The following is a 24,255-nucleotide window of genomic DNA, read 5'->3' as shown; positions in this document are numbered from 1 at the left end:
AAAATTTAAAAAAAAAAAAAAAAAAATCCACATCGGACACAATTTTCACATTTATAACGCACATGAAATTAAGACTGAACACTGACAGAATATTAATGAAAATTTAAAGCATTTTGTGTCCGTAGTGCACCACATGGGATTCAAATGAAATCACTGAAAAGTCGAAATAAAGTCACAGGGTTACTTGCATATCATTTTTACCAGGATTTTTGCTGGATCGGAGAAAAAGCACACACACAAAAAAAAAAAAAAAAAAAAAAATCGGCTCCCCACAGTCCTTCACCTTGCAGTTGAACTGCAGCAGCCTGTTTTATAATCTATTGTTGTCTGCTTCTGTCTCTGCGCCGCCAAACAAACTTGTCCCGTCGTCAAATCCACTCGATTAAAAAAAAAAAAGAGAGAAATGCGCAGAAATCCGCGAGTACGTGATGGCGAGATTTTTTTTTATTTTTTTTTTATTTTATTTTTTGGGGACCATTTCTCCCCGAAGACGCCGCGTGTCAGGCGGTGTGGAAAATGAGTGGATGTGGCGGAGCGGCGTGGATAAAATTCGCGGGGAACGTCAGGAGGGGTGTAGGCACGAGCAGAGATCGGAGAAAACACAGGAGGTCCAACTGTGACTAGTTTTCCGAAGACGAAGCAGCAAAAAAAAAACCTGAACTTGAATCCGTCAAAGTGCGCCATCCACTGGTTTCATTTCTCCGTAAAGGAAGATGAAACCTCCCTGAAGGCGCTCTTTGCGCCAAAGTGGTGTCAAATTCAACACCGATTGTCCGACAGATATCCTGCAATAAAAAAAAATATTGGCAAGTGATAGAAAGTCGCCAAAACGTCTCGCACCACCCCAGTTAACGTCGGAATAATCATTCGTTTATTAAATCATCACATTTTTATTTTTTTTTTCTCCCTTGTTTTTCCACATTTTTTTCTGGAAAAATAAAAAAAGACAGCAAATGGTCAGCGTGCTTCATGTGGGAGGTTATTAAAATAGGCAAATCATTTTATTTTTGTAAAGAATCAAAACTAAACCGATTTAGCACCATCTTTGCAACACAGAATTTCACAATCAGAATCCTGCTAATTATTAAAACTTGTTTGTTTTTTTGTTGTTTTTTTACTAAATATCTCACGCTGCAACTATAGATATTTATATTGTAAATTAAGAATTTAATAAATAAAAAAAATAAATAAATAAAAATGTCTATAGTAATTTCACAAATCAAAAAAAAAAAAAAAAAAATCTGGTTTCTGTTATTTTTAAACGAGTGTGTGCTCACTCTCTGGCACGCAGCGGCCTCCTTCACCTCCTTCCTATTGGTCAGAGGGAAGAACCGCTGCTGTGGGGGGAACCTCCCAGCTGTGAGCAGCCAGAGAACCCCATCGGAACCCGGAGAGAACACCGTGTTCCTCCTCACAGATACTGCTGGGATAAAGAGTGGAGAATAAAAAGGAGGCAGACCTCATTTAGATTCCCGCAAAAAAAAAAAAAGAAGTGTGTGTGTGTGTGTGTGTGTGTGGGGGGGGGGAGTTTGTAGGAGAATCAGAGGGTTGAAAGCATATTGTCATTTGTTCTCAGGAGTGCTGGGGAAATGTAGCTGGTTTACTTCATGCTGCAATATGTGTGCATGCTTGTGGTGATAAATTAAGAACTGAGCCGCAGGTTATTGTATTATATCCCTCAAACACGGATTAAACAGCCCCGACTAAACTGTACATTCATTAGGTGACTCCAGCAGCTTTATTTCAAGCGCATCTTTCACTATTTATGAAACGGTAAAAACATCAGGGGCGGTGATGGGAGTCCAGAAAGAAAAAAAAAAACAGAAAAGGAAAAAAAAAAAAAAAACGAGACGTAAACACAGCAAGACAGAAGGAAAGAAAACCAGAGCGGGACCCACAGGAAGCTTTACACAACTTTATTGAAGATTGTGTAAAAAATACACATGCACATTTCAAATGTAAACCCAAGTGAACTCAAGTGCAGCCAAACCTGGAAACCCCCAATATGTCATCATGCAAGGATGTCTGGATTATGTTTACAAAAAAGTCCCAAAACAACAGAATCATCCTTTTCTTTTATTCTTAAAAATATTCCCTCCCTGACAAGAGCTCAGGCAAGATGTTTGCAAACTAGTGTGTACGCGTGGACTCGAGCCACATCATCCCCCCCACCCTCCCCCCAATCCCTCCCCCCCTCCTGAACATTTCAGGTCTTGCCGTGGTTTTAAATATATCGTCTGTTTATTATTAAATGCTTACATATAAATAAATAAACTTTATCAAATGTGCACTCACAGAGTGAACTCTTATGTACAGTATTGTATAAGCCTAAAGTAGCAATCACATATCACTCAGCCGGGGCGGGGCGAGTCTGCCGGAAAGCAAAAAGGCGGCGGCGGCGAGCCGACGAAGCCCGCTGCGGTCGAAGCGCAGAGACGCTCTGAAAAGGCGGCGACGGGTAAAATGCTGTTTTACAATGGAGAGAACGGGGGAGAGAACCAAACACTCCACCGTGGAGAATAGTTTGAGTCGCATCGACGAAAGGGACATCCTGCGGACCTCGATAATAGTTTCACTGTGTCATGATCCCGAAAAGCTGAAAGGCCTTTTAGGCAGACTCGCCCCGCGGTTTTCAGCTTCGTCTCCCCTCCACTCCCTCAAAGCTCAGACGAAACGTCCCCCGTCCCCCCCCCGTCTCCCTGCCGGCGAGGGGCGCTTTCAGCAACAACAAAACAAAAAAAAACACACAAAAAAAAAAAAAAAAAAAACATCAATTCATACAGCCAATGTCGAAGGCGAAGAACCCACTCCCCTCACATTCAAACCAAGAAAGGGAGCCGTGGAATTAAAAAAAAAAAAAAAAAAAAGGAAATAAATGAATCAAAAGGCATCAATCACATACATGTGGTCTGTGTTCATTCCATTCAGCGTACATTCTGGCCCTCTTGTGGGTTAAAACTGCTTGAGATGATGTGGCTGTGAGAGAACAAGCAAAATAATATGGACATTCGAGTGTAATGAGGGAGGGGAAGGGCGGGGGGGAGGGGGGGCATGCAAGAGAAAGAGGGGGTGATGTGCAAAAGAAACGGGGCGGGGGGGGGGGGGGAAGAAAAGAAGGCGACTGGGCTGAGATTAAGAGTTTAAGGCCGAGGCGATTCAAACAAGAGATGATGCATCTGATTGTCGGCGAAATCACCCATGTTCCTAATCTCACAGTGCCGCGGAGAGGAGGAAGAGGAAGCCACAAGTAAAGCTTTAAATACCACCCACGAAAGTAGAAGAGGGAGAGTTGAAGAGAAGGGTCGCAGAGTTGACTCGGTTTGGTTATTCTGCAAAGTTAGCCGGCCAACACCTCGCTTAAGAAACGATAGATTTCTCAGCGAAGAGGATGAAAGAGAAGACGGCAGGAGCGAGCGGGACCTTGAATCTCTAAGGGGCTCGTGTCAGCGCGCCGACGATCTGTCCAGCAAAAATGAAAACGTCACAGCAGCAGCATCAGCAGCATCGGCAGCAGCAGCACAACGCCAGGACAGTTTTGGCTGTTTGACGCTAGAAAAACCGCGCAACTACGAGCGTCCCTTCTCTACGCCGAGTCTCGATTGCAGACGCGTCTGTCTCCCCACCGGCTTACTAAAAAAAAAAAAAAAAAAAAAAAAAAAAAAAGGCAGCTTCCGAAGCTTTTTGGGTGAGAAAAACTCCTCTGAGAGACGAAAGCAAAAAAACAACAAAAAAACAAAAAAACCACACTTGCAGTATTGTCTGGCATCAATGAATACGTAAAAAAAAAAAAAAAAAAAAAATAGAAACAACAGGTGGATGGTTGCTGATTGTGCAAGTTCAAAAAGGTTTCAGCGCATCATGAAAACTCAATATGATTCAGTGTTTAAAATATTTACAAAATTCTAAATGATATTAAAAATGATATGCTGACGATGCATTGCTCTCCAAAAATATATATAAAAACAACGAAAACGCGGCGCGGGGGGGTGGGGGGTGGGGGGAGGGGTCCGGAGCAAAACCTTCCCCGGGTGTCGTTCAGTGACTCCTTTCAGGCGAGCAAATTCTAAACAAATGGACGTGGCGACACACTCACTCACTCACACACACACACACACACACACACACACTTTACACACACACACACACACACACACAGTGATTCAACCACAGAGGAGGGCCCTGATTTCTTAGAGTGGCGTACCCCGGCAGCTCCCTGACCTAACAGCCGTCGCCACGGCAGCGGCTCTTGCCTGCCGAGCGGCTGAGTCCGAGCAGCTGGGTGGGGGCCGGCGGCCCCCGCTGCCACACTGTGTGTCCATATGGCTTTGGATGGAAAGATCCAACTCTCTCTCTCTCTCTCTTTCTCTCTTTCTCTCTCTCCCCGTTTATTCGTGTCCCCCTGTTTACCTCAGTTGGTTTTCATGGTGACGTCTCGATTGGTCGCCTGCTGCTGCTGCTGTTGTTGCTGCTGCTGCTGCTGCTGCTCTTCCTCCTCCTCCTCTTCATCTTCCTCCTCCTCTTCCTCTTCCTCTTCCTGCTCGTTGTCGTTCTTCCTGCACCGGTTCTCATTCGGGTCCTCCTCGTCGCTCTGAGCGGCGGCGGCGGCGGCAGCAGCGCCGGCGGAGGACGAGGCTCCCTGAGCCGACGAGACGGCCTTTCTCTCCCGCCTCTCCTCGCCCCCGTCCTCCTCCTCTCGCTCCGCTTCCTCTTCCTCCTCCTCTTCTTCCTCCTCCTCCTCTTCCTCCTCCTCCTCGCGGTCGAGATCGAAGTAGCCGGTCCCTTTCACCGTGTCCTGGCGCTGATAGAACAACACATAGCCTGCTTTGGACTACAGAGAGAGAGAGAGACATGAAACAAGTTCACAGATTATTAACAGTAAAATTCAAACAATTACAGTTTTCCTGTAGAATTCCCTTTTAGTCTCTAAACACGATTAAATCTAACATGACTTTTTGTTCCCCTTTGATAATGAGTCGTACGACAACAGCATGCTGTACTATCCATTAATGAATACCTCCCCAAGGACTCGCATCTCTTAGATACAAATTATTATTCTGTCCATCCGGGGAAAGTGAAGTCTGCTGATAATAATCTATATTTTTAATTGTCCAAGTCGTATTAAAGATTCCCATCAACGTCCACGTCGGTGCATCCAGCTGCAAAAAATAGTCACAAGGTCGCAAAATGTGTATAAATCCATCCCGATAATAGTCCCCAACTAATACGCTCTACTTTAGGAAACTATCTGGCCTTTGTTGGTTGTTGTTTTTTTATTAAGCCGAAGAAAAACTTTTGAAGATCCGATTCGACTGACGAAATTCTGAGTTGAGTGTAGCCTTAAAACACTTCAAATTATTTTGGCTCCGAGGTCTTCTCAACACCCCTCCCCTCCCAACCCCAGCCCCCACCCCGCCGTACCACGTTACCTCTCTGGCTTCAATCACCCATCCAACCACAAAAAAAGAACACTCAGCACTTCACTGGAGCGTGTTGGGAAATTTCAACACAGCTGGATATCTTTGAGTAAACGGATCGTTTCTAATCCCAGTTAGTCCCACCATCAGAAGCAGATTACTCTGGTGAAGTCAACCATTTTAGTTTGTGTCCAGTTTATCCTCCTTTGATGAAAATTGCAGCAGCGCTGTTGCCTGTGGCTGTTAGAAAGGAGGACGCTCACCACTATCTGATCTTCGTTGGCAGGAGACGCGCTGCTGTCGTCAAAGTTGTACCACTTTCCGTCGTCTTTGTTCTTGGCGTAAGCCGTGTCTGAGGATTCAAAGATATTAGAATCAGAGCAGAAACAATTCACTGATTAATTAATAGAAACGTAATCTGTGACATGGCTTATGGCTTTGACAAATGGAGAATGTAATTATTTTCAATCAAAAATCCCTTTTAACAGAAGTCGGTTATCAGTTCAAATATACATGCTGTTAGTTTTTAAAAATTTAATAGCAGAAAAAAAAAAAAGAAGGTATATCCTGATGAAACATGGAGAATATTTAAAAGAAGGAATTCATGGTTGTGTGGTATGTATTGCATTTGAGTCTTACAGTGGCCTCCACCCATCCCTCCATAGTGGTTGGACACAGCAATGAGGTCGTAGCGACACGGCCCAGCGTTGGGGTTGATCAGGAATTCGGACATGTCCAGATCTCTGAAAGGAAAAACACCAGAACAAGTTGAGCGAGATGTCAGCTGACGAAGGCGGGAAACAACACGCATCCAAACGGTTATGTCGAACAACTAGCAAACTACATGACAGAAGAAAACCCGTGGTTGGCCGGAGCATGTGTCACTCAGCCAATCAGAAGAGAGAGTCATTGATATCATCGTGCCTTAAAGACACAGACACAAAGGAGCTCCAGAGAGAAGCTTAAGAGGGGAGATGTAAAACTATATTGTGATGGCTTTTGGCTTTCAAAACCACAAAAAAAATATCTTCTGGAGATCAAGGCTGTAAATAAAAACACTGGAAAAGTGTAAAATATGGGACCTTTAACGAATACTTGAATCCCTTACAATTCACGGTGTATTGAAGTAAATAAACACGAATGTCGCGCTAAATTCTGTCCTGTTTCACCGCTCTGCCGTGCGCTATGTCGGATTCAGGGGAGAGGGGGGAACACTGCTACTGAGCAATAACAGAGCAGACAGACACCACGCGCCTGAAATATCATCACGCATGAAAACCAACAAACCCAGCTGAGGGTGTCTATTGTGAGTCTGCACACTCTGTGGATGATGTGTAGCAGGAAAAAAAAAAAAAAACGATAGACACACTGCTTTAAACGCAGCACCCTGCTCCTGTGATGAATTGCTTTTTCTCGATAGGTGTGTGTGTGTGTGTGTGTGTGTGTGTGTGTGTGTGTGTGTGTGTGTGTGTGTGTGTGTGTGTGTGTGTGTGTGTGTGTGTGTGTGTGTGCGCACGTACCTGAGCGGGAAGTCAACAAGTGAGTCCAGTTTGTCCCTCATGTAGCGACTGTAGGAGAAGCGTTTGAGATGGACCACCAGCACCGGAGGCAGAGACCACAGGTCCAGCTTCTTGGTGGCCTGTTGGTGCTGCTTACAGTTTGGACAGTACCTGGGAGACAACAGAGACACACACACGCACGTTAGGAGATACGAGTGGGCCCCAAACGCAGCACCATTCTCATCTCAGCAGCTGGTGTCCCCATCTGTTTTTTTTTTTTTAAATTTTGATAGTTTGACAAGTGTTTCTCACCAGGGGTCCTCTGCTCCCAGTTTCTCCTTCGTGGTGAACAGTTCGATGCAGTCTTTCAGCTTGAAGAACGCCTTCTTCTGAGGTTTGTACTCCATGCTCTCGTGCTTGTCAAAGTCCTGCTCTCAGTCACACGCATACAGTTGTTAGACAAAACGCTGCTGTGTCTAATTGGACATGGATTAAATCTCTGTCGCAAAAGAGAATATTACATTTTGAAGTACTGTGCCCTCGCAATAACGTTCTACTAACACGAGGCCTAATAAAGAAAATGACAGGCAATGCCGACATGTTGTGAAAAATAAATAAACTAAAGTGCAAATAGGATTAGAAAACCAGTGAATTACAGGCATATGCTTTTCTAACAAGTTTAAACTGGCTCAAGTTTAGGTAGGTAGGTAGGTATTTACTTTATTAATCCCCGAGGGGAAATTTTTTAAATTTCAGGAATCTAAGTGTATGAAATATGAAATAAAAGGCAGCCTCATCTTGTATGAAATAAAAAGGTAGATCTTCAAATGAGAGCTGATTACTGATGTGATGACATTAGTTGTTTTCATGTCTACGATGGCAGAAAACAGCTACTGCTGCACAATGCGTCACAGAAAACTCATCCTTCAAAATAAAGGCACAGCAGCAGAAGTTCTGTCGACTGAAAAAAAAACTGACTTTTTTTTCCCCCTTAACTTTTCCATGCACACATCTATGACCCACTCAAAAGGCCCTGCGACCCCCTTTTGGGTCACAACCCCCCCGTTTGACAGCCACCGTCATTTTTACAAGACAGGTTTGGCACAAGGATTGAGAGCGAATATTTACACTTTACTTTAACACATAATTTGCAGAAACCAAAGGTCTTCCTCTTGTTTGCTGCTCCTGCCTGGGTCATATCGCCCTGTTTCATAACATGATGGCTTTTGTCCTCTACTGGTCTGTTTGCTTGTTAAAAAGTGAAACAGCTACTCTACAACACTGGTACTACAAAACGACATATCCGTATTGGACAATATTAAAATGCTGAACTTCAGTTCTACCTCGACAACAGTCTCGTCAAAGTACTTCTTCTTGACCTCTGGTTCCCAGTCCAAGGAGAGATAAGAGCGGTCTGTGGAAAGGAGAGCAGAATGTAAATAAACAAATCGTCTTAGAGTTAACCTTCATAAATCATCATTTAATCGACCTGTCTTGGTCACTATTTTCGTCCGCGTGCCACATCAACAAAATGATTCCTTTATTGTTCAGTGCTGTGATTAAATGAGCCGAATTAATCTAGTGCGAAGAAAATAGATGAGAAATTGAAAAATTTGAAATGATTCGAAAACCTGCTTTCAATAATGCTTGAACAAAATCAAAGACAACAACAGTTGAATCCACAATTAACCCGCTTCCTACCACTGAGTCGGAGGTGTCCTTCGTCAAAGCGGATCTGCCTGGTGTCCTCCTTGATGAGGGAGAAGTCCGTCTTGCCCATGTTATTGAACTGGAATGTAAAAAGTCTCTTTCTGCTGTGCCCGGCTGTCTGCAAGCCTTTGGTGGAGTTCTGAGGACCGACCACGCCGTTCTCCAGTTCGTTGTCTCCGCCCACGGAGTCCTCTGACTGGCTGTTGTCGTTCTCGGAGGGCAGCTCCTGGTCCTGGCTGGACTCGTCATCCTGCTCGTCCGTCTCCATCTCACCTGAAGGAGGACAGATGAGCTCTTAGTGTCCGTCTAAAGGATACATGTGGCACATTTTTAAAACTTCACAAGCGAAGGGTTTATTCAGGTTGGTGCACTCACTCGGCGATCCCTCCTCCAGCAGGCCATTGGTGGCGTTACCATTTACAGTGTGTTGTTTGGGCGGCTGCGTCTCTTCACAGTCCTCCTCGTCTTCCTCTACAGAAGATCGCACAAACCGGCTGCAAACACACAACCCATTTGTATTTACAGCAAATGTCGCCGAAGACTCTTAAAAAATTGACTGGACCATTTTCTCTTTTAGTTCTTTCGAATATTTTTTTTTTAACTGCCTGCGAAAGTGTCTCATAGATCCGACAAATTTATAAGCCGTCGTTAAAACCAACAGCGCTGACTAAATGAGCCTACCAGAGGCGCAGGAGCAGCATGTTGTAGAGTTTGTCTTCGCTGAGCGTTCTGGGTACGGCGATGAGGAACGGCTGTCCGAACAGCGGCGTGCTGGTGTGGTTGTATCCCGACTGTTTGTACTTTTCCCTCAAGTGCACTGGGATCACGACGTGGTCCGTGTCCTCCACTCTGTTCACCGCCACCTCGAAGCTACAGAGAGAAGAGCGGTGGAGCCGTTACAATCACGCTGGACGAGCCGTAACACGGCGTAACGCAGCGGTGATGGGAAACTGGGATGTCGGTGGCAAATAAAGTGCTTCGAATCGGTGGCTCTAAATCTCTGATGCTAATACGGTGAGTAGTAAAGTCGAGGAGCATACATTCAAAAACTCTCACTTATATCGTGAACAAAGACTAAAAACCTACTTAAGCCGCAACATGAGAGCAGCTTGGCTACATTAGCACTGAGTGCGTTATCTTTCAGTTTGTCTGTCAGTCAAGTTTGAAACTCACACATAGATATCGTCTCTCTCCATAATGCTGCTGAGGTTTTCGTTGGTGGCGAAGATCCGGTGGAAGCGGTGGTTGTAGATGTCGGTTACAATCATCTGGAGGATTTGAGATGGTGACAAAGAAATAAAAAGACAGCTCGTGGCTAATTAAACTTGGATGCCAGTCTATCCCTGAGGCTATTTACTCAACTTTTTGTACTTATCTAACTGCACTTTGTTTGAAAATGACCATTGAGTGTTATCAGGATGCAGTGATCGCCGTCATCCTGTGATCTGAAGGAAAACGATGCTACATTTCAGCGGCTGTAAACTCGGTGTGCAGAGACAGTTAAAAAGCTATTTAAGGCTTTACTGTCCTTGGAGACGTCAGCATTATAGTGTAATGGCTAATAAGAGGCCGGATTACTGCACAGAGCAGAGCTGACTGTGATGTTTATACCTTCTCAGCAGGCACCCCAGACAGGCTGGAGAGGGAGGTACACAGGTCAGAGATGTAGCCCACTTTCGGCACGGTCAGCTTGTACTAAAAAAAAGAAACGCAGGATTACTGCTTACTGTCTTCACGTGAAGTCATTATATGTGATGACAGGGTTTAGCGTGTCACCTGTGTGGGTTTGGCCATAGGGTCCAGTCTGACTAGATAAACCTCCAATGTCCGCTCCTTCTTCATGGGCAGTGGCAGGGTCAAGTAGCAGAAAGGATCAAAGGTCACGGACACCTTGGCGCACACAGGACACACCAATGTGGACTTGAAAAGGCCGTGGAAGATGTCCACAATGATGGAGTCGTTCCTCTTTATGTGGTTCTCCCACGCCTCCTCTGCCACGACCTGCAACAAAGAGCATAATAACAACTGGCCATTTTAACAGAGAGCTATAAACATGACTCATAAGATTATATGATTATATATTTAGTCATGTGTTTTGTCAGGAGTGAGGCGCAGTTATGTATCCGCTGGTCTTACCTTGTCAGGCCGTCCATTAGCGTCCTTGAGCTGGATGTAGGGCTTCTTCCTGATGCGGTTCAAGTCCTCGTGGAGGCCATCCAGGAGGAAGGCCAGGAGCTCGTGGGAGTCCTGCTGCTGGTAGCCCGAGAACTGGGGGGCAAAACGGCCCACCTGGGTCTGGATGATGGAAGCATGTACACATGTTGGAAAAAAATTTACACATGCAGAGGAGCAAAAACACGAGGAAGAAAGGAAAAGCTCTGCGGTGTTCCCCGCAATATTAGACAGAATTAAATCAGTTTTCTTCTATATTAAAAAAAATAAAAATAAAAAAAAAAAAAAGTAACATAACCACGCATGTTCTTGTGTAGTGTAATGCAATCTTCACATACTCATGCTAGATGTTATTGATGAAACACGCATCAGGACTGCAATAAAACAGCTCCGTTTTGTTTAAAACATCAGGAGTTTAAAACATGGTGCTTCCTTCATACACGACTCTCTGCTATGAAGTCAGGTTGGTTTGGCCTGTGTCATCTACAGCATCAGTTACTCTTAGTAACAATAACCCTTTAATTACAACCAACGTTAAGGTACAAAAATGCTCAGGATTTTCCAGGTGACCACCTTGAAAGGCCTCGGGGTGACGTAGCTGTATTTGCCTGACCACAGCTGCTTGATAAGCTCGGAGTAGGCTCTGGCAATCTCCCCCTTCATGCCCAGCGGGTTGTCCTCGTTCAGCTCGTCTGTGTACTTGTCTTTGAGGAAGTACTCCGTCAATGGAGGGATATTGCTTAAACACTGAGGGTGCAAACGCAGGAGGGAACAAAAGTCAGCGGGATTCAGTGTCCTCACAAGATCTGCAGTTTAGACTTCCATGTTGTCAGTTTTAAAGAAATAAATGTCATAATATGTAGATATAAAGATTGGTGGCCAGTATAAAATGGCTTAGTATGATGCTGGGCCAGCACAGGCCATTGGAATAGTTTCATTACACCTTGGCATGTATCTTTACAATTAGCTGTCTTTTTCCAGTGTAGCATCGTTGTCTCGGTAGATTCGTCTCTCCAGGACAAAACACATCTACAACTGGGTCTATTAGTACAAGAAGTGGTCATCTACATCTCTGCAGCACTTCTAAAGAATTAGCACAACTTTCTATCCTTTCCCACACTGTGAGGAGCCCCCTGAAGGGACGCTGCGGTCTTACCTGCACAGCAGAGTTCATGAAGCAGGTGTTGCCCAGGTTGGAGAGTCCACAGAGGCCTGAGCGCTCACTCTGCCTGCTCTGGTCTGAGTAGTCATAGCTGTTGCTGTAGGGGTGGTAGGACGGTAGACTGTAGCTCGAATTCTTCACACTGTACCACAAACATAGAGAAATACACAACTAGATGGGTTATACAGGGTTGAAGAGCTGTTTGTCAAACTGCTACAAGCAAGGACATGACCACCATTGCACATATAAACATTGCTAGATCAGTATGTAAAGCTCTTAATACATTTAACTGAACACTGAAAAGACAAACACACAGCTTCAGTTTTCACTATTATCTTTTCAACTAAAGACCAAACTACAATCTATCCCCCCTTAAAAAAAAAAAAAAAAAAAAAAAGACTCTCTGGCTTGCTGGAGAATCAGTAAGAGCTTTAAGTTAGTCCTCCCCAAATGCAGCAAACAGCAGACCTCTGGGAGGCCGGCAGGTCAGTGGTGCTCGTTTCTGGCTCCCACTGGTCGAGGGAAACCGCTGTGATGGCGGTGGAGGCAGTGGCCTCGCAGTTCAGCACACGGTGGTCCACCCTCCTGCTTTCCAGCTCCACCGCCTCAGGCCTCAGGCACCACCAGCAACACAGGAGCATGACATCTCAGCCCCGCCCCGGCCCACATGTCCACGAAAAAACTCAACAAACAGCAGCCTGGATGGGGTTCAGTTCCGGTCCGGCACATGCAGAGTTTTCAGAGGCCAGTAAGGAAAAGTCCAGCTCCAGTCTCCACTGTTGACTCAGCTCAACCCAGTGCAGCTCCAGTAGCAGCTTGAATAGAGTCCAGATGAAGTTTAGGCCTGAATGTGACTTCCAGCAAACCGTGCAATTCATAAATACTCATATGTTTCCTCGAGCTAACTAAGCAGCTCCCCTCTCCTCTTCTGTCCCCTTCTTCTCTTTCGGACTCGACGGCCCATCATCTTGTTATCCTCTCCGCCTCGGATTCCTTCCCCCCTGTCCTGTCCTCTGCTCCTCCCTCCGGCCTGCCTGCTGCTCTCTGCTGCTCTACGGCTACCAGCAGATATTTATAGCAGCAGCAGCAGCAAGGATGCTCAAGACTACTGCTATCGAAGCTAGAGGTGCACCGAGAGAGAAAGAGGGAGGGAGAGGCAGAGAGGAGAGAATAGGGGGGAGGGGCCGACAGTACCAGTGGTGGTGGTGGGGGGTGGGGGGGTGATGACAGAAGAGAAATGAGATGAGGATGGAGGGAGCAGATGATCCACTGCATCCAGCTGAGGCTGCAGTATTCACAGGCCCAACTCTCTCTTAGTATCTCTCTAACACACATTAACACATTAATGCCGACACAACATTTAGCCGCTGTTCTTGCCCCAGCGCACACATTCCACCGAGTTCCCCCTCAACTCGACACACTAACACACAAATTTGCGCCCTCATTTTCCCCTCTCTTGCTGTTAAAACGCACCCTATGACACTCCTAGCACCCCTGTGAAGTAAATCTGACTTTGACACTCCCTCTTTAATATTCCATGGAAGCCTGCATGACAGCTTTAAAAAAAGAAAAGAAAAAAAAAGGGGGAGGGTCTAAATAAATAAACTAAAACCAAGGGAAGGGCTGGTCTCATCACAGATGGATTCATGTGTAAGTCGGGCCAGGACCAGATGAAATGTATTCTGAAGGTCACTTACACTGCAGAATGTGTGCATCACAATGAGCTCAGGGGAGAGGAGAGGTAAAGAGACCAAGAGGCAGGGAGAGAAGGGGGAGAAGAGGGGGAGAGAGAGGGAGAGAGGGGGAGAAGAGAGGGAAAGAGGGAGAGTGGGAGAGAAGAGAGGGAGAGAGAAAGAGAGAGGGGAGAAGAGGGGGAGAAGAGGGTGAGAGGGGGAGAAGAGAGGGAGAGAGAGGGAGAGAGAGAGAAAGAGAGAGGGAGAGAAGAGAGGGAGAGAAGAGGGAGAGAGAGAGGGGGAGAAGAGAGGGAAAGAGAGAAAGAGAGAGGGGAGAAGGAGAGAAGAGAGGGAGAGAGAGAGAAAGAGAGAGGGGAGAAGAGGGGGAGAAGAGAGGGAGAAAGAGGGAGAGAAGAGGGAGAGAGAGAGGGGGAGATGAGAGGGAAAGAGGGAGAGCGGGAGAGAGGTAGAGGAGAGGGGGAGAGAGGGGAGAGAGAGAGAGAAGAGAGAGAGAGAAAGTGCTTGCCAGAATCCTCTTCAGACTGTGACACTCAACTGCTCAACTTACAGAGCATTGCTGCTGAGGGTAAAGCGACCGGGCCAAACCCCCCAAATCAAAAAGACTAGAGTTATGTAATGCAGAAACACTTCATATGTATACATATATATAAATATATATATGGGGGGGGGGGGGCTATGCATAATTCATAGGGAACGACAGCGCTGGCACTAGAGTGAATCCGGGACAAGAGAACTGCTGGGAGTGAAGATCCAATTTCCTCAAGTTACCCACTCCGTGCAGAAAAGGACGCCACTGCTATCAATAAATATGATGCAGAGCTGTTAGAAACTATATAAGTACAAGCCAGAAGTCTAATGTATGCGAAAATAATGGCTTTCATTGTACAGCTACGGAGTGTAGGAAGAATATGCTGAGTTCACCTCAACACCTCCCTTCTTTATCAGCATTGATTTTTTTTGGGTGGCCAAGCTCGGTGCTGTTACTTCTGCATCCCACCAGTGTAAAGAAAAGCAACACAGTGTCTACATCACACGCACACGCGCGCGCGCGCGCACACACACACACACACACACACACACACACACACACACACACACACACACACACACACATATATATATATATATATATATAGACACACTCCAGCATGCAGTAAATCACAGGGATAAGGCAGAAGGAGGGGACAGTGAATCCACTGGACAGCAGAGAGAGAAAGCTCCGCCCACAGCTGAGCAGTGCTCTCTGGCACAAGGTTGGCGGAGCCCCTGGGTGCCAGTTAGCAACAAATATTACAGTGAAATGTTCACAGAACACACAGAGCTGATTTTTGATCATGTTACTAAGATTTGTATTTTGGATAAGACGGTTATAAAAAAATTTTTTTTAAAAACACCAGAAATGATTTTAAAACTGCAGGCTAGCACCGGAGCTGCATGGTTGAGCACATACTGTGATTTTATTTCTGATTAGTTAAAAGTAATGCATTCATTTATTCTGATACTTCCGAAAAGTCCTGACATGGTTCATCCACGCTCATTGCACACAAGGATGCTGGTTAAGACACCAGAATGATTCATAAAATGAGGATGGAGATGTGGGCTGTCCGATCCTCAGCTTTTTCTCCATCAGTTATGAGCAAAGCAGAAATAAAAAGCATTTCAAAATGTATTATACTCGATTATTTCCTGTTCTCGCTGGACTTGAAGGGATAAAGTTACGCCATTGGTCGGCCAAACGCCACGATGTCCTGCATCGCAATTAAATTACAAGTCTTAAGTGTTTCGTACACGGTTCAGCCCTAAACGGCGTTATGACAAACTCTCGTTTGGAGGTATGTTGGTTGTAAACGAACAAATGTACAACAGATGATTTTGTGCCAAGTCGGTCTTCGGCTTGTAGCAACACCCTGATCACACTGTGGATATTTTGCCAATTGTTTTTTTTTTTTTTTTGACAAACACAACAAGATTAAGGCCACATTGAGACTGATCACATAATTGTGTTAAAAAGGAATACCGAAAAGGATTCACGAAGTCCAATCTGAGTAACAGATTTATTAAATCTCAAGCTCATCAAAACACTGGGCGAACGTTTATATCATTAATCACGACGGTCCTTCTTTTGTCTTTCATAAGCTGAACAGCAGATATATAGCGATCTACAAGTTCATGTTACCAATTAATATACCAAGATTGTACCTTGCCAGATGGTGTTGTGTAGCCTTCCAGGAAAAGTTACTTTTAAGTTTATGCCAAAAAGTCCGGGAGTTCTCTGTGAGGGCATCCCTACTGTGTCAGTAAGATAAATTAGGGGGCTGAAACTTTTCTTACAGAACTTAATTCAGTCTCAATGCAGTCAACAAAGAAATGTATCTTCATAAAATAAAATCAGAAGAACATAAAAATAGTAGGGCAAAGTAGAAACTTGGATCAGACCAAGAAAAAAACCTTACTAATTAGAATAAGTGAGCAATTTAGTTGATTCAAGTTTCATATTTTGATTTATTCTGATGGTAATCAGATAAACAGGTGCAAAGATTTGGTCTGTCTGAGGCTTGTAGCTGCACTCCCAGCACATTGCTGATATTCTACAATTCCTCTGCTGTAATTCATTGCTGCATAAAAGAAAATGTGAAAGACCTTGTGGCGGATTATGAAGTAAAAAAAAAAAAATCATTACATTATCAATAATCATGCAGCCCTACAGTAGCTAGCCAGCGCTATAGATCGGTCAGATTTAAAATCAGATGGGAACAAGTAGCCAACATAATTAAAATGCTGACTGAGGCACCCAGGGGCTCCAGAGGGCCATTTTTAGAGAGCACTTCTGTCACTGAAGGAAATTCCAAGAGATCAATCCCGTGTAAGCCCCTTTCCCTTCCCTTCCCTTCCCTTCCCCCTCTTGCAGCTGAAACTGCAGCATCAGAAAACAGCTTTAACACCAAAATAACAGCCAGAGATTGACCATGGCAAAACACAGTGGATGTAAACTGCTTCATTAAAGTATGATCCAACTGTGGAATGGAGCTCATACAGAGCTGAAATATTCTGCCAAGTATATTTTAGTCTTCTTAATTCGCCGATTCCACCTGAAATTCCCGGCAAGTTAAAAATGACGGTCTGTGCCGAGCTACACCTCAGGCTCCATCTCTGGCTGTTGGCATCCAAAGACCCCCTTCCAACCCCCTCAGCAATTCAATCCACAACTATGCCTTACTTCCTGCTGTTGAAGCTGCTGTTATGATTGTTTGTGAGAGATGAAGGCGAGATCTTTGGCAAAGCAGAGAGATTGGAAGCACCAGATGACCTTCAAAAGATAAAGAATAGATCATGAGTTAGAGGAGAAAATAAGGAGCCGTCCCAGAAAAAGGTGTCGTGAGCGTCAATCAAATTAAACTGAGATGAAGTAAAATATATAAGAGTGATATGTCAGAGCCACACAAGGTCGAGCAAAAAGAGGGCAGACTTGGGGCGTGGTCATAGTGAGAGGAAGCTTTTGAAGATGATGTGATGCTGTCGTGACATAGCAGGAAAACTTTAAAGAAATTCATATTACTTATCTTTTTTTTTTTTTTCTTCCTTTAAACTGGCTATGTACGCGTCAACAGCAATAATATTACACCGCTTGTGTGCCATGTTCTTAGTGAATGAGCAGTAGTGTTTGAACATAGTGTGGCCTCCTTAAGAGTCAACAGAGGAACAGAAGCCAGGCGACGTGCCGCTCACTCACTTGGGTGCCGTGGAGCCTCGGGGCCACGAGCCGTCCTCGCTCTTCTGCTCTATTACGAGAACCTGCGGTGGACAGCGGGGAGAAAAACGGGACTCCGTCATATATACTACAGAGTTGGATGAACTTCGAGGCCTATTTTTGGAAATAAACTTCACTGGGTTAGGCAGATTTGACCGAAACATCAGACTATACTCAGAAATTCCCAAACTAAAAAAAAAAAAAAAAAAAAAAAAAAAGATGTTTTGACATCACATCCAGACTGTTCTGAACAGGAGTAGAACTCCTTTTTTTAATAATTAATACGCAGGAACAGGTGTGTTTTTTCTTGTAAACGCACTGCGCAGCGATGTGCACGGAGCAGGAGGAAATGATACATTTCCTGAGTGAGTATTCTAAGTCGCATCACTTGCATCAACATCAGCGCCTGAGTTGCACACCTTTTTTTTTTTTCGTGACCACTGGTACGTGCACATTTGTGATTTAACCAAGGACCTGAAACCCGAGCAGAAAGCACACATCTAATTTTGTGTTAAACTCACGAAATTGGAAACGGTGACCATTGACGCGAGGAAGCAATGACATTCACACTTCGAGAGGAGCAGAACGTCACTGTCCAAGACCAAAGAAGGTGCATCAGGTCGGGAACATAAAGAGGTGGGTTTTCTTCGACATTCGCGGTGTTGTGCACCGTGAACTCGTGAACAAAAATTTGACAAAAACTTTGATGTTTACTCTGCTCAAATTTCAGGACCGTGGTTAAATGGCAAATATGGACAAGATAGCACACGAAACTCAGGTTATGATAATCAAGTGACGTAACTTGGAATACTTACTCAGGAGAGTTATTGCTTCCCCCTCATCTGTGCACCTCACGTCGCTGCGATCTGTTCATGCACAACAGGAACAGTCTTGGAACTGTCCGATCGCACCTCGTACACAACCAGTCACTGATCTCTCAATCATGAAGTAGTTCCACAAGATTCGAAGCGAATGTTGTGGAACAGTTGCTGATGAATGATCTGAGGCCTGCTGCCTCCAATACTTGTGTTTGTTTAAAGAGAAACATGGGAAATAGTGGGAAACTTGTTACAGAACAACCTTCTGGCCCCTGAATGATTTCATTATATATATCGTAAAGAATTGAGTCGATCAATTGATTTTAAAGTCAGTTTTTGATCGCTTGAACATGGTACTTTGATTTATTTTTGTGTTCTCTGCTGCTCCTGATATCCTGTTGGACGAAGACTCAAGCAAAGTAAAGAAAAGACCGCTTTGATGTGACTTCGCTCACTGGGAATACGAATAAGGAAAATGTGTCTGATAGAGATCATTTAAAACTAGAGCATATTTCACTGAGCTCAGGAACAGCTGTCCACATGGTAAGCCATATTTGGACAACCCTGTGTCAATTTTCTCAAATAGTTTGGACACTTCTGGGAAAAGACAGAAGCCTTCGAGGGTGTTGAAAGCATTGTGAGAAGTATAGATATATACCACAAGTGTTCTTACCTGTCCTTGGTAGAGGCCGGCGTCCTGGATGGTGCTGTCAGGCTTGTTGAGAGGCTCGAAGGTGTTGCTCATGTACCTGTTCCATAGTCTGGTCTCCTTCTCATCAGGGATGCTGAACAGCTTCCTCATTTCTTTCTCGATCATGTCTGCAGCAACATAGTCATCAAAAGCATAAAACACTGTTCAACACACTTACACTCGCTGCACTCACAAAATGTCAAGTGACAGCCCAATGACAACCGTCGTCCCACCCACAAAAGAAGGAACCAAGCACTGATTTCACCCATTTTCATGTTTGCTTTGAATGAAAACATACTGCATAATTTTGGGGGCATGAACGGACATGGAGGCAGGATGAAGACATCATGAAAAGAGGGTTTTATGATCAAACAAGGGCCTGAGCAGAGTGCCTGGATTTTAGATCCATTAAAACTTGTGCATTCATTAAGTCCATTAGGAAACAACAAGTAGAGGCAAGAAAGATCGTTCATCATCAACAGGCTGTACATGTTTATTCAGACATTACAATTACCGAAGAAGAGTACGAGCAGAGTGTATAATTATCAGCTCGTGAAAATGGGTCGAGCATTCGTTTGTCTCTGTCTGAATTAAGGTGTAACGGTATGTTTAGATGTACTGCACACATTCTCTGTGCTTCATAAACGAGATGATGAAATGTTTGGTCAATATTTTCATGATGACTCACCACATTTACAGGCTACAATTTTAAAACTGGGTTAATGAAAATAAATGGAAATGCCGAGATTTGAAAATGTGAAATCTGACTGAGCTCAAGTCAGCTTTGAACCAAGAGTCGGCGATATGGCCCTAAAACAATATTACAATGTTTTGGGGTATTTCTGCGATAACAATATCATTGACGCTATGACAAAATACTAAGAAATACTTTAATTTCATGGACGTACAATTGCAACAAAATAAGTGATTTAGCTGTATATTTCAGCATAAACGTAACAGTTTTCCTTGAATTACTCAGGAAAAAAAACTAACATAATACTGTGATTTGTTCTATGAATGTCAATGCGACTCCTTCCTCTGCTGTGGTTTAACGTGAGAGGAGAAAAAGCATCACCAACAGCTTATCTTGAGGCGTCTACTCGACCGGATTTGAATGAAAATCAATTGACATTCCCCTCATGGATTTAATTGCAAAGCCAAACACCACAGCCAATCAATCCATCTTCTTCATAGGGTGAATGTGTTATGAAACCATGAACAGACTTAGTAATAAGGGCATTATACATACAGAAAAAGCCTATTAAATTGTTGATCGCAATTAAAGGCAATTAAATCAACAAAGACAATTCAAGACAGCTAAAATGTAATGATCGCGACAGCTCCAGACATGTCACTTCAACGTTAGCAGCAGTAGCTCCAGAGAGACTTGTACCTACCTATCGTGTCGGCTTTACTGAAGCGTCTGGTGATCACATTGTCCATGTTGCTGTCTTCACAGAGCTTCAGCTCCGTCAGGTACACCTCCACCTTGCAGTGCTTCACAAACATACCCTGTTCCACCACCTGCAAACAAAAACACGCAAATAAAAAACACACACGGGAGTATTAGTAACTGCTCACGTCAATCAATGATGAAGCCATGATTCTTATACACTATAGGTCCATTAGGTTTTACTAAGCGAAACTAATGAGTGACACTGGCTTTACAAGTCGCAGGAAAATTCAAAGACATTTTCAAAACTTGTTTTATTATCTGTGTCACGTCTGGACGAGAACCGCTGCCTGCTTGAAAACTCTATAACAACGGGCACACATTAAAGCAGAAAACAGGATGTAGTGTGGTCTAACCGAAAGAGAAATCTCTGCTGCCACCCTCCATTACTTGTATCGCTACAGTTAATAAAAACGTAGCTCCTGTTTGTCACGACAGCTTTTGACAGCAAGCTGTGCAAGTCAACCAAGCAGACAATCTGACAGGGGAAGAAGTGAGCTTGCAATAGTACCAGCCATTCAGAGTCCACTCTTATCTCATTCTTATCTAAGCTGCTGTAATAATGAAACTAAACTGGTAAACTGCAGTTTGTACGAGCGGCTGTGTCTAACATAACAAAGTGAAGTCCGCTGCCCTGTTTGCCACTCATCGGCTCCTGATAGGAGCAGAGTCAGAGTGAAGTGCCTAAATTAGCAGCACCTCGTGGAAACAGCTGAGGGGTCCCAGCCTATTTATTTCACCGCTGAGCCCCTCCAACACACACACACACATTCACAAATGTCCCTGAGAACTGCAACAGTCATGCACACAGGGCTTTAGATTCTCCCCTACCCCTCCCTTACCCAAACCCCGATCTCCCGGTGGGCCAATCCAACCCGTCAGTACAACACCCATGTGTTTGGCAGCTTAGGGCAAAAGCCCAACTCATCGCCAAACTCGACAGAATTTCTCAAATCAGAGCCAAGCCAAAACCATTTACCCCACCCAGCCCACGTCCTCCCATACTGGTTATGCCTCTCGCACTCCACTCAAAAGCTTTCACGCTGATTCTCTCAGTGACCTCAGCCGGCATTCCTCCACTTCAAGAAACAAGGACGCAGGAGCACTCTGCCGCTGTTGACAATCAAACCACGAGAGGACAGCAGAAGGAACCACAGTGCCAAACCCACAAACCCTCATAAATCCTTTTCATCGCTTGTGCCCCACCTACACACATAAACACCACAGAATGACAAAAACGAAACAAAGAGCTGGGGGGAAAAAAAGGAAAAGCTAATAATGAACCTCCTGCATGTTGTGTCTCGCAGATCGCTCCATGTAGCTTTTCAGTCATCCAGTACGTTGCCTGAAAATAGAAACCCCGCAGCCACCCGATACGTCCCATGACATACATGGCAAAAAGGGGAGGGTCGATGAAGAGAGGGGGAGAAAGAACGAGAGAGAGAGAGAGAGAGAGAGAGAGAGAGAGAGAGAGAGAGAGAGAGAGAGAGAGAGAGAGAGAGAGAGGATGATAGAGACGGAGGGGGAAGAGGAGGCAGCAGCCATGATGCCATGACTGGTGAGATTTTAAGACGGGATCCGATACTTTAGGTCCCGTTAAGTTGTAGCTGCCATCATGAAGTATTCCACTACCTGTAACTACACGTACAGTCATTCTGTTTTGTTCACTCGACAAGAACTGTATTTATTAACCTTAAAACAAATAACTCCACTACAAATGAACGAAAATCTGAGCGAAAGGAATGAAAAGCCCCTTCGTTGTTACTTCCTTTAAATGAAAGCTAAATGTCCAACATTTCAGGATTGTCTTAATTTATATCCAGACTCGAATAACCTATATATTTGTAAATCAAGTCAATCATTCAATGAAAGCATTTCAAATGGTTGAACACGGGCATTAATTAGTCAGTTCAAAACTTAATATTGCACCCGCCTCTTTAATGCTATTATTCACTCAAAAATACGAGTAGCAGTCATATCAGTTACCAGAACTGTAGTCTTTAGATGTGTTTTTGTGTCTTTCACTATTCAGTGTTGGGCAACATTGATCCAAACCTCGATTTTCTACTTGAAGTGATGCTGCACCTCTCATCTGAAGTCGCCTTTATAAAGCCATTTGCTCCCGTTTAGCCCAACACAAGCCATACTGCACACCATAGCTACGAATCACAACCATCCCCGCTGTGTCACAGCCAACCATCTCCTATCCATTCATTCTTCTTAGACGAACGACCGAACCCTTACCTTGCGAGCGATTGGCTCTTGACCCTCCGACAGCGCGTACCAGCTGACGAGCTTATTCCAGCCGTCCGTGGGTACCAGGATGTAATCAAGCTCATCAATGAGGTGCTCCTTGATGGCCAGCACATCCCCATCTGGAGGCCAGGAAGCAAATGAGAAACGGGGAAGGGGGGCAGAAACGTCAACACTTAACACCAGCGACCCTGCGACACCTGACAGAAAACACACACAGAAACAGGTATGATGGAGAGCTTTCTATGAACCCCCCCCCCCCCCAAAAAAAAAGGCTGCTCTATAGAGCCAGGAGACAATGTTGTTGTTGTGCCCTTTTCCCTGAACTCTTTGTTGCTTCTTCCAGAAAGATGAAGCTGTCCTACGGAGAGTTTTACACTACACGTACAACGGTGACTTAAAGCCCAAGGAGGTAAAGCTTTACTTGTCTTACCTCTGAGAAGACCAGAGTTGTCAACAGGTCCTGGGTAGACATTCTGGTCCCCCATCTGGTATTTGTCCCAGCTATCATATCCCACATACTTCTTCCACTGTTTGAACCAGTGACTGTCCACTAGGTACCTGCAGAGAAGACAAGCTCGGTTAAAGCGAGGTGTGACACCGCTGATCAGTAGGGTTACCTCGAGGAGGTGTGCAGGCAGGGAGAGGGTGGGTGTGGGGGGGTTGTGTGGTTGTTGTTGTTTTTTTGCAACAAGCTTTGACGTATAAACTCTCCACAAATCTGACTTCGGGAGGTGAATGCGAGTCTGATAGTTGTAACAGTAGCTTCCTTGACGCCGAGTCGAGTTCAGGTTGCCGCGAGCCCCGGCCAGCTGGCTCCGTGATTTTGACAGGTGGTTCTTTTCACGACTCCGCCCTGCTGAAGTCGACGGACGAACCCGCTGACTGGAGGGGGAAAAAAAAAACCCACTTCGGACAGAGAAGGCTAATCAGTTAGCTGTTAGCCTGCTAACTAGCCCGATCAGACAAAACGACATGACGCCTCGCCGAGATCATGACACGAGGTAAAAAAAAAAACCCGACGTGGTAATTTGGAAGCGGCGGACGTAACGAGTAGGATACAAACATGTAGAAGATACGCGGGGTCTGTCGCTCTTGACTAACAGCTGAGCTTAGCCACCTCTAGCCCGCCGAGCCGACACACATGAAGCCGCCGAGCTCCCGTTAGCTCGCTCGGCGGCTTCACTGTCAACACGGCCCGTCCCGTCGGCTTTCTTATCCTCCGTGGCGTTGACAGCCTCGCCGGAGCCGGCCGGCGGCCACGCGGCGTCCTCGAAAAGATTTCAGCTCGAGTCTTACCAAGTGTCTCCCTTTCTGAGCTGTGTTTTTAACAGTGCCGCGACCTCTCCTCTCTGGGTATCCAGATCAGCCGCTCCTCCTTCCGCCATCTTTCCTCGGACATCACCCGCTGCATGGTGGGAAAAGTGCGGGGCGTCACCGAGGTACGTAGGGAGTGACGCCGCGGTGAGAGCCAATCAGCAAGCTCCCTCGACGGCACGGGAGAAGGATGACACCCAGCGGTGAAATTATTCCAGAAGAAAATGGTTCAAAAGTGCTCCATCATTGCGGCTGCACAGGCTTCTCCATGTCCAAGGAACTGTACCTTTAAATATAAAAGTCACTGCACACCTCTTTGTCCAG

The 24,255-nt window shown here is 45.0% G+C and overlaps 1 protein-coding gene across 5 annotated transcripts; it reads right to left on the bottom strand.

Moving 5' to 3' along the window:
* Positions 1-4,001: 4,001 nt before the first annotated feature.
* On the bottom strand, positions 4,002-24,015 carry LOC138621901 (ubiquitin carboxyl-terminal hydrolase 15-like). Of its 5 annotated transcripts, none has more exons than XM_069700250.1 (22): positions 23,914-24,015; positions 23,048-23,499; positions 22,606-22,736; positions 20,306-20,432; positions 18,891-19,036; positions 17,382-17,443; positions 16,869-16,958; positions 11,952-12,099; positions 11,369-11,542; positions 10,760-10,918; positions 10,400-10,624; positions 10,235-10,318; positions 9,797-9,891; positions 9,305-9,493; positions 8,999-9,117; positions 8,615-8,896; positions 8,257-8,327; positions 7,226-7,341; positions 6,935-7,084; positions 6,054-6,157; positions 5,678-5,766; positions 4,002-4,828 (listed from the first exon to the last, which is right to left on the bottom strand). In XM_069700250.1, the coding sequence occupies exons 1-22, from the start codon at positions 24,000-24,002 to the stop codon at positions 4,409-4,411; spliced, it is 3,522 nt and encodes a 1,173-aa protein (XP_069556351.1). In that variant the 5' UTR covers positions 24,003-24,015; the 3' UTR covers positions 4,002-4,408. The 5 variants fall into 5 exon arrangements, with proteins under 5 accessions (XP_069556351.1, XP_069556353.1, XP_069556352.1 ...); XM_069700252.1 differs by having other exon boundaries at positions 23,048-23,175; XM_069700251.1 differs by lacking the exon at positions 16,869-16,958.
* Positions 24,016-24,255: the final 240 nt, after the last annotated feature.

This window comes from Brachyistius frenatus, unplaced genomic scaffold (assembly GCF_029030835.1).
Source record: "Brachyistius frenatus isolate BFR_SWC_R1_liver_20210118 unplaced genomic scaffold, ASM2903083v1 Contig_33, whole genome shotgun sequence".
Taxonomy (NCBI): domain Eukaryota; kingdom Metazoa; phylum Chordata; class Actinopteri; family Embiotocidae; genus Brachyistius; species Brachyistius frenatus.
This window is presented reverse-complemented; position numbering and strand designations above follow the sequence as displayed.

What these genes read in the sequence shown, in the direction of transcription:
- LOC138621901 (XM_069700250.1), bottom strand. Translation starts at nt 24,002, where the DNA reads ATGGCGGAAGGAGGAGCGGCTGATCTGGATACCCAGAGAGGAGAGGTC. An exon ending in AAGAGCCAATCGCTCGCAAG is followed by an intron (nt 20,433 to 22,605) that starts GTAAGGGTTCGG and finishes TTTTGTTTGCAG; the next exon opens with GTGGTGGAACAGGGTATGTT. An exon ending in TTGACGAGACTGTTGTCGAG is followed by an intron (nt 7,342 to 8,256) that starts GTAGAACTGAAG and finishes GACTGAGAGCAG; the next exon opens with GACTTTGACAAGCACGAGAG.